At 45.8% G+C, this 13,887-nt stretch overlaps 1 protein-coding gene across 2 annotated transcripts in view; it reads right to left on the reverse strand.

The window, feature by feature from the left end:
- The window catches only part of MCCC1 (methylcrotonyl-CoA carboxylase subunit 1), a 127,776-nt gene that overhangs the window by 69,090 nt on the left and 44,799 nt on the right, over positions 1 to 13,887 (reverse strand). For both annotated transcript variants that reach the window (XM_069213104.1, XM_069213103.1), the window contains exons 5-11: positions 13,562 to 13,683; positions 5,385 to 5,532; positions 3,692 to 3,813; positions 3,151 to 3,262; positions 2,399 to 2,480; positions 1,757 to 1,884; positions 19 to 202 (exon numbers count right to left, since the gene is read on the reverse strand). In XM_069213104.1, the coding sequence (XP_069069205.1) occupies positions 19 to 202; positions 1,757 to 1,884; positions 2,399 to 2,480; positions 3,151 to 3,262; positions 3,692 to 3,813; positions 5,385 to 5,532; positions 13,562 to 13,683 (898 nt within the window). The remainder of the gene's footprint in view (positions 1 to 18; positions 203 to 1,756; positions 1,885 to 2,398; positions 2,481 to 3,150; positions 3,263 to 3,691; positions 3,814 to 5,384; positions 5,533 to 13,561; positions 13,684 to 13,887) is intronic.

Here is a 13,887-nt window from a genome sequence, read left to right on the forward strand (position 1 = left end):
TTCAATAGTTGACTTTACCTTGTCTTACTCCTGTTTCTATTCGAGTGAAGATGTCTGGGGGTGGTGTAGAAAGGTGCAGCAATGGGCCAGCACCAGGCATAAAATTATTATTAGGATCTTCTGCGTAGATTCTGGCTTCAAAAGCATGACCCCTGAGGGAGATTTCTTCCTGAGTCATCGGGAGCTTCTCTCCTGCAGCAACCTACAGAGCAGAAACAAAGTCACCTATCCTTCTAAAACATTCTGCACACTACCCAAACGATTGATTCCCTATTATTGCAGCTGTTCTATCATACTACCGACAAAAGAGCCTTTCCCCTTTATTACAGCATTCTGACTATGGCAAACCGTCAATTATGGGACTACATCATAAGGTACAATAAAGAATGGCAGTAGAAATATGTTACCTTCTTATTGCAGTAGCCTTTACATTCTTAGTTCGAAGCTACTTGCTTTGACTACATAGGACCAGCACCACCCATTCCACCTTACTGATTCCTGTGCTAAATGCATATAAATAATGATCCCAAATACGTATAGGTGTTCCTGCCTGCACCAGCACCAGCACCTCTGTTGCCTATTCCTTGCGCTGTGCGTCCTAACTCTAACATCACGAACATCAGCAGTCCTGAAGTATGGCATCCATGGGTAGGCTAAAGGGTTGTTGAGTACAGAGACAATTAATAGTGCACACAAACTCTTATATAAAAAAATGAAACGCAATGTAACCTAACAAAAAGGTGTTGGGAGACTAAGGGTATAGCAGAAGGTTTTACAAGAGTTGCGTAACTACATTTTTCTCTTCAGCCCACTCCCATCATGGCCATAGTTGTGGAATAGAACATAGTAGTCTGTGAGCTGCTGATTCATGTTATAGGCAACCAGTGCCCACTATGACAACAAACTGCAGAGCTCTGCCACCAAACTGTGCATCTACACTGGACCGTTGCCGAAAAATAATAATTACAAGAAATTACAAGGCGGTTGCTAGGTGCTCGTTTAGCAATTTACATCATTATGCTGGAAAATGTACTATAGCTGCACAGGTGGCCATGCTTGCTTTTCGAGATGCGGCCCCTTGGATGGAAACGCATTTGGAAAGGTGGAAATCCTTTAAAAAAAGTGCTTTGGATATTCCAGCCCACATGGTTTGGGTTCCCAGAGTATGACCCTCAGATTTTTCCTTCGAGTCTACAATGTCCTCCTTCTGATGTCAGAATAGTTTCTTGAAAAGTAACGTTTATGCTATGATCCCTTCTGTTACTGTGAGTTTGAATCTATATTATTGCAGATAGATGGGTATATTAATACTGTTCTTGGTGAAACTTTGCTGGTATCAAAAATATAAAAAATGGAAATTGAAGTTCTAGCATAAAAAGGGAATATTCATACTGCACCAATGCTCAAAATGCATAGAAGCATTGTTTGAAAAAAGCTCTTCTGCTCCGGAAGAGGAAATACTTCCAGAAGTATTAAACCATTTAATCATTCATTTTACGTGATGTGTGAAACACATTTCAAAAGAGAGCAAAATGGTGCCAGCTGCTTGAAGTTGAAACGTTGGACACTTAGCCATACTACTGGTGCTGTTGGGTTTATCAAATTAGAATAAAAAAAGTACCGGATTCACAAGGTCTACGAGGAACATGGACCTGTCTATTCACTCATTATCAGACACTCACCCACCAGAATGCATCAAGCTTCATTCCTGCCCCGTTGGTGTTTGTGCCTTTCACACAAAAATGTACATACTTACCTTTAACTGCCACTCTACCAAGTCAGTGCCTGTGATCATCTCAGTCACGGGGTGCTCCACTTGCAGCCTGGTGTTCATCTCCATGAAGTAGAAATTGTGCTGAGAATCCATAATAAATTCAACAGTTCCTAAAACATCAGAAGTCAAAAGTTCACTACATCATTTAAGTCAAACTGAGCCTTCCTAAAAAACACACTGGATGTTTACATTTAAAGAAAACACACACTAGAGACACAAAAGTACTAGTAGTGCTATTTTTTTAAAATCAATTATTGGGTTTATGTTTTTGAGAAGAGCAACCTTGCTTCAAAGGGTAGAAAAAAGGCTAATGAGTGTGTGTAAAACACAGAAAATTAAGCCTCACTTAAGACTGTAGCCTAGTGCACTTTGATGTAAACAGCAAGCAAGTGCTTCAAAGTAATTTATTTCACACCATCTTAAGCACCCATGTGAAACAGGAGGTCCAACAAAGCTGCAACAGAATCAAGAGTGTTCAATGTTCATGACCAACCAGGATCACAACTGGCATCTGCTGGCACTTTTATGAGCGGTATCTGATGAGATACCAAAGAACGTGCACGCTTTGCCGATGCAGTATAAACAAGTCACAAGTTTTAACTCCAGCAGTGAAGCTTGGCATACCTGCTCCAACGTAATTCACAGCCTTTGCAGCCTTTACAGCAGCTTCTCCAAGTCTTTTCCTCACATCCGGACTGATACCTGGCTAGAACATCAATTACCATATTAAAACTTTGGTAAGTAGAACCAGCCTATGCAAGAGGGCTTTAGTTCATGTCTTGAAGGCCACCAAAACTCCTCTACATGAGGCGATGTCAAAATGCACAGGGCAAACAACTGCAGTGGACAATCTGGTATAAAACCTTGATTTACCAATACGTAGGAAAAGTTTAGAACCATACAAATACTCTGTGACTAATCTAAAAATGTAGGCAATCCTGTCAAACTAATATGCTTTGCCTTCAGAGGGTAAATCCCTTAAAGTCACACTTTTCCTTGCAAAACCCATTCCCGGAATGAAAGTCTCTCATACATTTTCTACCTATCTCTTATTACAATACACATCAATTTTGCCAAAAACATCCTTGTTTTTCGAACTTGATCCCTAGGACACAAGGCTGAACGATCCCTGGAATATTTTTAATTTTAAAGTGTTACTGGTCAAACTGCAATGAGTGCCCAAGGCTTTTAAAAACACAACTGTCCTCCAAGAGAAAGGTTTGTGGCTCCATATAAAAAAAAAAAAAATGCATGCACTTTATAATGAAAATGGATGATAAGTTGTTGATGAAACAATCAATAAAGACCTCCATGCCTACCCATAAGGATAGGCTCCCATTTCAAGCTATAACAAAGCAAATGCAACTTCTACTTACACCTGGAGCTTCTTCAATGATTTTCTGATGTCTTCTCTGGACGCTGCAGTCCCTTTCAAACAAATACACTGCACTGCCATGCTGGTCCCCAAACACCTGTACTTCAACATGCCTAATGTGAAAAGAAACACAGTGTCTTGTATGAGCCTGACAACTCCATGACCCTAAATAACAAGGTATGGGGCTATTCCAAAACAAAGTACCCAAACCAAGACTTCTGTTTTACTGTGTGCCTCGAGACATACTCAAAGGACTGAGCTTCTTTAAAAACCAGACAATTATTCAGGAAGGGGAACCTTGATATACTACTATGTAGCCATATAGCACAAATTCAAGCAAACATCATCCCGCCTTAAGTGTTCAGAAATTCCTCAGTGTGGGAATACAACTGTGGACACAGAGTAATGTCTACAGTGCAAGGAAGAGCATTCACTTATCTCTAAAACAGGCAGGCCAGGGGGGATTAACGAAGCCCCACTTTCAGATATTTAAACTTTTCAAGTGTGTTGTTCATCAAAGGTTCAATCAAATGGTCTCTTACCGAGGATTGTCTACAAACTTCTCTATCAACATGGCATCATCATTGAAGGACTTTCTGGCTTCTCGCCTGGCAGACTCCAGCTGCTCCAAAAACTCCAGTTCGCTCTGCGCAATTCGCATGCCCTAAAGCGAAACACATGCAGAATGAGCACCGAGGGCACATGTACTCAAGAGGACAAATGGCACTGTGGTGAGGGAGCTGACCCCGGCCGTTTATGATCATCTACCCAATTTAATGCTCAGTTTCCTCAATGTTTTTATTTATATGATTTAACTATTAATATTTGATACAATGGAAGCATCTAATTTATTGACATTTTAGTTCATGCAAGGCATAAAATGGGGGTAGGAAGTGGAGTCTAACAAGTAATGGGTGGGCAGAAAGGGAAGCAGACAAAGAGGATATTGTCCTAAAAACATCTATAACACCAAAGAAAAGTACACTGCTCCTGTCTAATAACCTCATTCCATCAAAAAGATAAACATATTGCACTAAAATTCGCAAAGTCTGAGGAAATCGTTTGCAGCAGCACTGGGAGGGATGGGGCTGGACTGATACAGCGATCAGAGGAGAGCTCTTCTTCATAAGTGTATCGGGGCAGAGCCAGAACTTCCTTGTGTGGCTGACCACCATTCCTCAGAGCATCTGAAGGGGGATCCTTAATAAGCTAGACATGCAACCGCTGCTGTTTTCATGGGCCGTAGTACCAAAGTTTTCTGCAACCCTGCAGGCATATTTAAGTGCCCCAGAAGAGACTATTCAAAATAAAACAGGAACTTAGTAGATGTTAGGGCCACAATTGTGCATCAGGGGAGTCTCCAAACTGTCCTATTTTTGTGCCCTCTATAATTTGTTACCAGCAACAGACATCATGACACTTGAGTAGGCCCATGAATGGAGAGAGGCAGGAGCACTGGATTAGGTTGGTGGTAGTAGTATCATTAACTGATGGCAGGTAAACTGGCATTCGACAGAGTACGAACAATTGTTAACCTAAAATCGAGACACTTATCCTGTTATCTCCTGACACTCAGGTCTACCCTCACAGAAATCTGCTTTGAACAGTTTCATTATCAGGCCTAGTCTATTCGAGTAGCACTGCACCAGGCGTCCCTCAGTGGACTCCTAGGTAGGGCTACTGTTGCAGACCAATTCGAGAACCCCAAAAAAGGCCTACAATTATCGAATAGGTTAGTGTATAACTTAAAGCCGCAGTAGTGGAAAGCATATGCAGTGTCCAGTCACTAGGTTGCAGTCAACACAAGATTGCTGGAATGCTAAAGGTGACAGACAGTTCAAATGAAAAATGCATTTTATTAACACTTAATATTTTCATATTTCTGAATAGGAAAGTTTTGTTGCAAACAGAGAGCATAGTTCAACCTCACCTTCAAAATATACATTGTGAATATCCAATCTTAATGATATATCCATTTATATGGAGTGCATATATTGATTTAGTTTCAATGTAGTTTGAAACTCTTCCTTGCCCTGATGCACTGTTAGTAAATCACTACTAGAGACATATGAAGAAATATTTAGGAAATAAAATTAAAGAGTCCAAGGCAATTTGGTGAAAACCTATTCATTTAGAGGGATGATCTGAAGAGGAATCTAATATCCAAGCACTGCCCTAAATTTCTAACAAAATGAATACAAAGTCACATAAAACAAATAAAAAATAAGGACTTACTTTACCCCCGCCACCGCGAACTGCTTTAATCATTACAGGATAACCTATTTTAGCAGCTTGCTCCTTCAAATGCTGGTCAGACTGTTCTTCCCCATGATAGCCTTCCACAACCGGGACGCCAGCAGCAGACATTATATACTTGGAGGTACTTGAAAGGAACAGTGATGAACATTATGCCAACTTCATATCTCAGATCACATGCACTACACAACATATTGGGTTTAACAACTGTACAAATCTATGTACACCTAAATCTATGTAAAAAATCTATATACACCTCTATGAGAGTTAAAAGGCTGACATAACAGAAACACCAACATTTCTTTCCCCACTGAAGCCATACTTGTAACCATGGGCAGATGCCTTCCTCTGCCTCCGTAGCACCCTTTTCATGCTATGTTTCAATGGGTGCTGAACATGACATTTCTTGGGGATTTTTCCTAAAACTTTTTGCTTTTTTTTCCTCCTAGTCTTTGCTGACTTCCTGGACATGACCTTAGAACTCTGGGAACTTCTCCATTGTATGACAGTGGGGAAAATGCACACGCCCTTCTACCTATGTTAGAAAGGGACTGGCATGGTTGAAGTGCTGTACCCAAGAGGACCCTGTACCCACGTACTCCGGGCACGTAAGGCACAGAATACTAGGGTGACATTGCACTGTGAGTGCCCCCTCTAGAAGACCCTGTTAACCATGTCTTAGGCCCGACTGGATGGGCCAGCGAGAGCGCTAGTCTGCCTGTGATCAGGATGCCAGCCCCTTTGTGGGGGCCAACACTGAGCCAGCCTTACACCTCCCCCGGTGGGCCCCAAAGACAGGCCATGTGGTAGGTGTAGGGCAGGTATAAAAAGGGTAGTCTGCTCTGGTAGTGAAGACCCCCACATGGATGTTCCCTACCTATGGTGGTCATACGGGGCCGGTCTCCTAGTAGTAGCCCTTGAGCCCGGGGCACTGTTCCCCTGTAGGTGCAGGGTGGAAGCTAAGTGCATGTCCTTTACAGGGTAAGAGGTGGTGCTGACTAATGTGGGCAGGACCAGCCATGGCAGGCCCAGGGGTGTGCACTTGTGCCAGAGGACTTTTGAAGGTGCGGTCCCTGGCCCAAGGCGCTAGCCCATGTGCACATACTAGCACACGGATGATTTTCTATATAGATATTGATTCTGGCATCATGTGGATTCTAAAACAGGGGCTGAGATTGATAGTCTTATTAGGTCTGGCTTCAATAGTGGATTGCAGAGGCGCAGCCCCATAATGTCTGGTATCATTGTATTCAGAGTGACAAACTCCCCTCTAATGGTAAAGGTGGTTTTATTTTTAATGCCCTTCCAGGAAATGGGCATTTCTAGAATCTTAAGTGCTTTGTATGTCCTGTAAATTCCGCTTCATTCCATTGGGTGCGGGGGAACAGCACATCTGTGCATTCCCCACGTAACAGCTATAATACTTGGGCAATCAGAACAACAGACCCCCTGCCATTTGGGGCCTGGGATAGAACGATTGGGGGGAGAGGTTTCTGTCACTTGGCCTCTCAGACCCATAGAATGGCCCCACTAAAGATAAAGATCTACATTCCACGTCCTCAGGTAGATGAGGACGAAATGTAGGGGAGACATCTGTGGTTCAAAGGAGAGCCCTTTGAACCACCCCTAACTTCAAAGGCACACTTCATAACCCGAGATGTGCTCTCCAGTGGCTGGTTGGCTGCCCCGTGTTCTCTGCAGAGATCTCAGGGACATCAAGGACCTCCTGCAAGGGATTTACATCGCCCGCCAGTACCAAGTGGGGAGGGGTGACCTCTTCTGCCCCTACATCGTATGCAGGACTCCACTGGGTAGCAGCAGCATGACCGTGAACCAAGTATTGTGTCTGGCGACCTGAATTAACTGATGCGGGGCCTGCAAGTACTGCCTTCACCTCAGGAGAGTCACCCTTCATCGTGGGTACTACTGCATGCCGAGACATCCTGTGGTGTGAGTGGTATCACTCACTGCGGGATCCCGCGTGGCCCACTGCTGTTGAGTGAATCGCATTTCTCGCGTGTCATCCTCAACTGCATGCGCATTGCATGCTGTGCCCTGTTCATTGGTTGCAACCCTCGGAGGTGGGGGTGCAACCGGAGTTGTGCTATACACTGCCTTGTATGGTACGGCTGAACTCGCATCAAAGTCTGTGACTGGGGAGTCTGGTACAACTGAAGTCATCACACACCAGACATTGTGCTTCATTCTAGGGAAGTACGGAAACAAAGTTCCTTGTGTGACTGGATTATCTAGACGGACTCCTGCTATCGAGCGCTAGATGTGCCTCATTTCCGAGAGGTGTGGGATTTACGTTCTTCGTGGGAGCGTCTGGGAGTATCTGGTGTGGTTCAAGTCATCATGCACCAGACTAGTGCCTACCCTGAGGAGGTACTACATTGAGAATTGTATTTGCAGTGATCAGGGGAGATTCATGTCTTCGGGCCACTGATGATGTGCCTCATTTTTGTGGCGGTATAGCCCTAAGCACTTTTCAAGTGGGAGCCTAACCATCAGCTACAACTCAAGTCTTTGTGCTTCACATGCGACGCCTCCTTGTTAAGGGGGTGTGGGCCTAGTAACTCATTGTGCGTAGTCAGAATTGTCGAGGGTGACTCAAGTCAAAATGCCTTGTTCCGGAGGTGCCGAAATTGATAACTATTTTGTAACGCTGAAAGACCAGTGTGGCTCGGCGCCGCAGTGGCTAACGGGCAGCCCCAGTGTCTCTACCCCTGTGTGTTGCAGACCGCTGAATGAACCTCTGGCAACAATTAGCAAGTCTCCTTGCTAATTGTTGCAAGATCGGCTGGTGTCTTTCCTCCCCCCGGGTCTGTGTGTGCACAAGCTGACTGATATCCGTGGCACCACCTGGCGGTGCAGAGTGGTTGTGTGGGAGTGAGTGCAAGTGAATACGAGAGCAAAACTGAGGTACTGCTGCTCACATTCTTCTGCCAGGGAATTCCGGAGATTGGCTTTACAATTTACTAGCATGGCCTAGGCTGCAGTGCTATGTGGAAGTGTTACAAACCTTGTATGTACTGATTGTCGCTAGCATTGGGAATCGGGGTTCCACCTGAATTTAAGTGTTACATCAAAGCTGGTAAACTCTATGGTGGGTCTTTGGCTGACTACCTCTCCGCACCCTCATATAGTGCCAAACGTAAAGTATTTTCTCCCTTGAAGTGGATCAACGACTGCGCCAACACCCTCGCACCACTCAAGAGGTCCACCGACAACCAAGAAAAGAAAAAAGCCGCCTGGTTCACTGACGAACTCCTCACCTCCAAACGCACCTGCCAGAAACTAAAGAAGAAATGGCTCCTCGAACACACACCCGACAGCCAGGCAGCCCACAAGGAGGCCACCCGCAAGCACCACCAGCTAATCCGACTCGCCAAACGTTCCCACTTCACAGAACGCCTGAACAACAACGCACACGACAGCAAAGAACTCTTCTGCATCGTGAAAGAGCTCTCCAACCCCAGCGCCGATGTCAACGACATCCCACGATCCCAAGAACTCTGCAACGCCCTGTCCACCTTCTTCTATCAGAAGATCGCCGACGTCCACGACAGCCTCAACACCACGCCGCCATCAGACCCCACCCCCGACAACTCCACCTGCGCCAGCCGCCTTGACCCACGTAGACGACGCTGAAATTTGCAAGATCATGAACTCCATCCACTCAGGATCCCCTTCAGACCCATGCCCCCACCACGTCTACAACAAAGCCGACTCTACCATCGCCCCCCAACTTCGAAAGGTCATCAACTTATCCTTCGAAACCGCGACTTTCCCGGACAGCTGGAAGCACGCCGAAATCCACGCCCTCCTCAAGAAACCCAAGGTAGACCCCAACGACCTCAAAAACTTCCGCCCGATCTCCCTCCTCCCCTTCCCGGCGAAGGTCATCGAGAAGATTGTCAACGCTCAGCTCACCCGCCACCTCGAGGACAACTCCATCGTGGACCCCTCCCAGTCCGGTTTCAGACGCAACCACAGCACCGAGACCGCTCTCCTCGCCGCCACAGATGACATCAGACAGCTAATGGACAACGGCGAAACATCAGCCCTCATCCTCCTGGACCTTTCCGCAGCCTTCGACACGGTTTGCCACCGCACCCTACTAACACGCCTCCACAAAGCCGGAATACAAGAAAAAGCCCTCAACTGGATCTCCTCTTTTCTCTCCGGCAGAACCCAGAGAGTCCGACTCCCACCCTTCCGCTCCGAAGCCACCAACATCATCTGCGGCGTACCCCAAGGCTCCTCTCTAAGCCCGACGCTGTTCAACGTCTACATGGCCCCCCTCGCACAACTGGCCCGTCAGCACAACCTCAACATTCTCTCCTACGCTGACGACACCCAGCTCATCCTCTCCCTCACCAAAGACCCACACACCGCCAAAGCCAACCTCCACGAGGGAATTAAGTCCATCGCCGAGTGGATGAGAAATAGCTGCCTGAAGTTGAACTCCGACAAGTCGGAGGTCCTCATCCTCGGACGCACCCCCTCGGCCTGGGACGACTCCTGGTGGCTCACCGCGCTGGGACCCCCTCCAACGCCAGCCAACCACGCACGCAACCTGGGATTCGTCCTCGACTCCGCCCTCACCATGTCCAAGCAGGTCAACGCAGTTTCCTCCTCCTGCTACAACACCCTACGCATGCTCCGTAGAATCTACAAATGGATCCCGACGGAAACCAGAAAAACAGTGACCCAGGCCCTCGTCAGCAGTAGACTAGACTACGGCAACGCACTCTACAAAGGCATCCCAGCAAAAGACATCCGACGCCTCCAACGCATCCTAAACGCCTCCGCCCGACTGGTCCTCAGCGTTCCCCGCCGATGCCACATCTCCCACCACCTGAAAGACCTCCACTGGCTCCCCGTGGACAAGAGGATCACCTTCAAGCTCCTCAGCCACGCTCACAAGGCACTCTACAACGCCGGACCAGCCTACCTGAACAAAAAAGACTCAACTTCTACGTCCCCTCCCACCAACTCCGCTCCGCCAACTTCGCCCTCGCCATTGTTCCCTGCTTCCAACGCAAGACCTCCGGCGGCAGATCCTTCTCCTACCTCGCCGCCAAGACCTGGAACACCCTCCCAACCCCCCTGCAGCAGACCCAGGACCTTCTCACCTTCAGGAGACTCCTCAAGACCTGGCTCTTCGACCAGTAGCAGCACCCCACTCCCCACCCCCCCCCCCCCCCTCACCGCCTTGAAACCCTAACGGGTACGTAGTGCGCTCTATAAATATTGTGATTGATTGACTTATACATACTGTTGTTATTGTTACACACAGTTTGGCCGAATATTGTGAACTCTGTTGCTCAACGTGATTTATGCCCAGATTTCCATGATCCTCATGTTGTGCTGACAATGTGTGTGTTGAAAACAATTTTTACATACCTACATGGTGTGTGAAGTCTCATTTGTGCCACCCAGCGTGGTTGTGGTAGGGAAGTGCTGTGCCCTTGCTTTACACATTGCCTCTGTGATAAGCGTTACTGCTCTATGCCAAGCTACCCAAGGGTGAGGGCAGGTTAAACAGCGAGTGTAATCACCCACCCCTGATGGGATTGGCACGATTCTGCCTGGCTGGGGCCTTGCCGCAGCCAACGTGAACGTGCCACCTTTAACAATTAGCCTTGCTCAGCCCGTGTTGGGTCAAGGGTTCTTGCACTTGCCCTGTGCCCTTGCTTCACTTGGGACTTACGCTGGTGGGGCGGGAGAGTTGTTGGTTCTTGTGGGAGAGATAGGGACAGGTTCCTCTATTTTGTGGGAAGGGGTCAGAGGTGGTGGGTGACCCTTTGAGGTGGGTTACTCTTGTAGCTGGGTGTGGTAGACCATGGTTAGGAGGTACAATTGGAGTTGAGATTGCGTATCAGCTGCCCTTACAAAGTAGTGAAGCTGTTGGCAGAAAGCACAAGGATAGGGACTTTATTCACCCTGCAGCTATGGAGGAAGGAGCCATCAGGGGTTCATACCATTTTTTATAAGAGCTGGTTGTCTCTGAACAGGGACACAGAGGTCGGAGTATTACAGTGTCCTGATCCTTGGGGAAAATAACTTGCTTATTAAAAAACACATCCATGACAGATTTGAACAGCCTGGCCAGCTACTGTCCGATAGCTATCCTCCATCTCACTAGCAGGATCATAGAAGAAGTGTCCACACGCCAAGTCAAGTCTTTTGTGGACCACCCTTCCCCTAAACATTTATGAATGTCAAGTGGAATTGAAAATACCTTTTCCTGCTCAGTATTCTGCATGAATACTCACTCTCCATGGTGTTCAAACTGTACATAAAAGAAGTGGCACAGTGACTCATCACCTGCCACAATCTACAAATGTCCCTTCTGACACCCAGATCTCTAGATGGTCAGAGAACAAATCTCAACAAGGACGCACAATTTTAGGATGCCTCAATTATTTTTTTTTCAGGGTAAAATAAACCCATGCTTCAATGAGCCACAAACATTCATAGTTACTGTATAAATCCAATGACTGATTTCCTTTCATTTGGTTTCAAGAACTGGGGTAGTCGCAATATCAAGGAAAATCCAAAACCTAAGCATGTAGTTTGATGACAGGCTGTACTTGTCCAGCTCCTCAAAGCAGTTGTGGAAAGCAAAAACTTTAATGTAATGTTGCTAAGGAAGGTGCTGGCATTTTTGCATAACGTGTCCCAACTGGAGCTCATCAGGAAACTAACGCCATCCCAAACATACTACAGTAATATAAACAATATTTTCGTTCGAAGACAGATGAAAAAAATTACAGAGGATCCAAAATCAGACCGCGTGGCTTTATTCCAAGATGAACAGCTGTACTGTCATCGGTCCAGCTGTTACAAATGTACACTGGCTCTCAGTAATGCAAACAAACAAATTCATTACCCAATGCAAACCTTGACAACTCATTTGAATATACTGATAAAGAATGAGGTGCAGTTTTACATGCTAATAAGCTAACCTCACTGAAATCTATCACGTGAAATCTGGCTACTTATTTTATGGTCCTCACTTTAACTGCTCTGAAACTGAATTTGTTGTGAAATGCACTAAAAAGAAATGTAATTGATTCGTTTAATTACTTAAAACGTATGTACTGGTGCCTTTTTTTGATGCACCCCTGCAAGCATTTTGTCATTCTACTATTCCACAATGATGGGTAAGTGTTTTCTATCAACTGAGCGGCGTGGAGGGCATCTGGAGCGTAGAGGAGAACTTGTGGTGATAAGTGCAGAAGCGGTGACTAGGGATTGAAGAAGACAAGTACCAGCAGTTTTTGTGAACTCTGGCAAAGGCAAATTTTGATATTTTTTGGCCCGTTTATAAATACTTGCACGCCATCCGATTCCCTTATTTAGTGCTATTTGGTTAGTAAATGGAGGAACATTTTTGGTGCTTTGACGTTTGGTGGTTGGATGCATTGCCTATGTACTTCGGTTACTTGTGATGTACTTTCTAGCTGTCATCTGAGTTGATGCTTTAAAGTTTGCCTCATTCTTTTGTAGGTTTGTTGGGAACACCCGGTTAGTTGTGAGTGTCAAAATTATATGGCCAGTCTAAAATGTCTCCAGAGTATGGTGGTTGTGTGGGCTCTGGTCCAACTGGCCCAGCGGGCCACTAGGCTACCTATGAGGGAGCAAGAGGTGCTCTTGATTGCTCTGTTGGATCTGCAGGTCAAGGGGAGGGAACGGTACCTCTGTGAACATTCAGGCAATTATTCAATTATATCAAGGACTAGTTTTTCTAGGGCTTCCATTTCTTCTGTTGGGGTGCTGTGCGTGAGCTTAGGAAGAACCGTAAACTACTAGTTTAACGTTTCAAGATGTTTGACAGGTTCAACAAATGAGTAAAGAAAATATATGTGGGCAAATGTTTTACTCAAAACTAATTGAATAATTTGACCCCCTTGTGTTCAGTGTCAAATATTTCAACATGCAAAACAACCTGAACCATGATTGGGTGTGAAGCATTAATTGGATTCCCAACCATTTCTCTATACTGTAATCAGTCTTATGGGCACAATGCCAATCATTTTCACAACAACCCAGTACCAGTAACCTGATCATGATATACCACCAACTCACATTTAAAACAAGCACTGACAAAGGAGTAAACTTCCAAACAACAACCGTATTGTTACCTCTTAATGCCCATATCTCTGATTGCGGAGGAAGGTGGGCCTATGAAAATGATTCCTTCCTGCTTGCACATTTCGGCAAACTCTGTATTTTCAGAGAGAAATCCGTAGCCTGGATGAATCGCCTAAATGGAGATGAAGCGTTTTACTGAAATGACCAAGAAACGCGAGAGAACATTTATAAACCACAAAACAAGGCCAACCTAGTGCGAGCTCCACAAAAGACATAACACCATCATGATCTGAAACATTTATACTAATTCTGCAGTAATATTATCAAGGGAAACATTGGAATAAACATTATGGTTTTAGGAATATGTACTTGTGAA

Source organism: Pleurodeles waltl, chromosome 11 (genome assembly GCF_031143425.1).
Source record: "Pleurodeles waltl isolate 20211129_DDA chromosome 11, aPleWal1.hap1.20221129, whole genome shotgun sequence".
Classification (NCBI taxonomy): Eukaryota; Metazoa; Chordata; class Amphibia; order Caudata; family Salamandridae; genus Pleurodeles; species Pleurodeles waltl.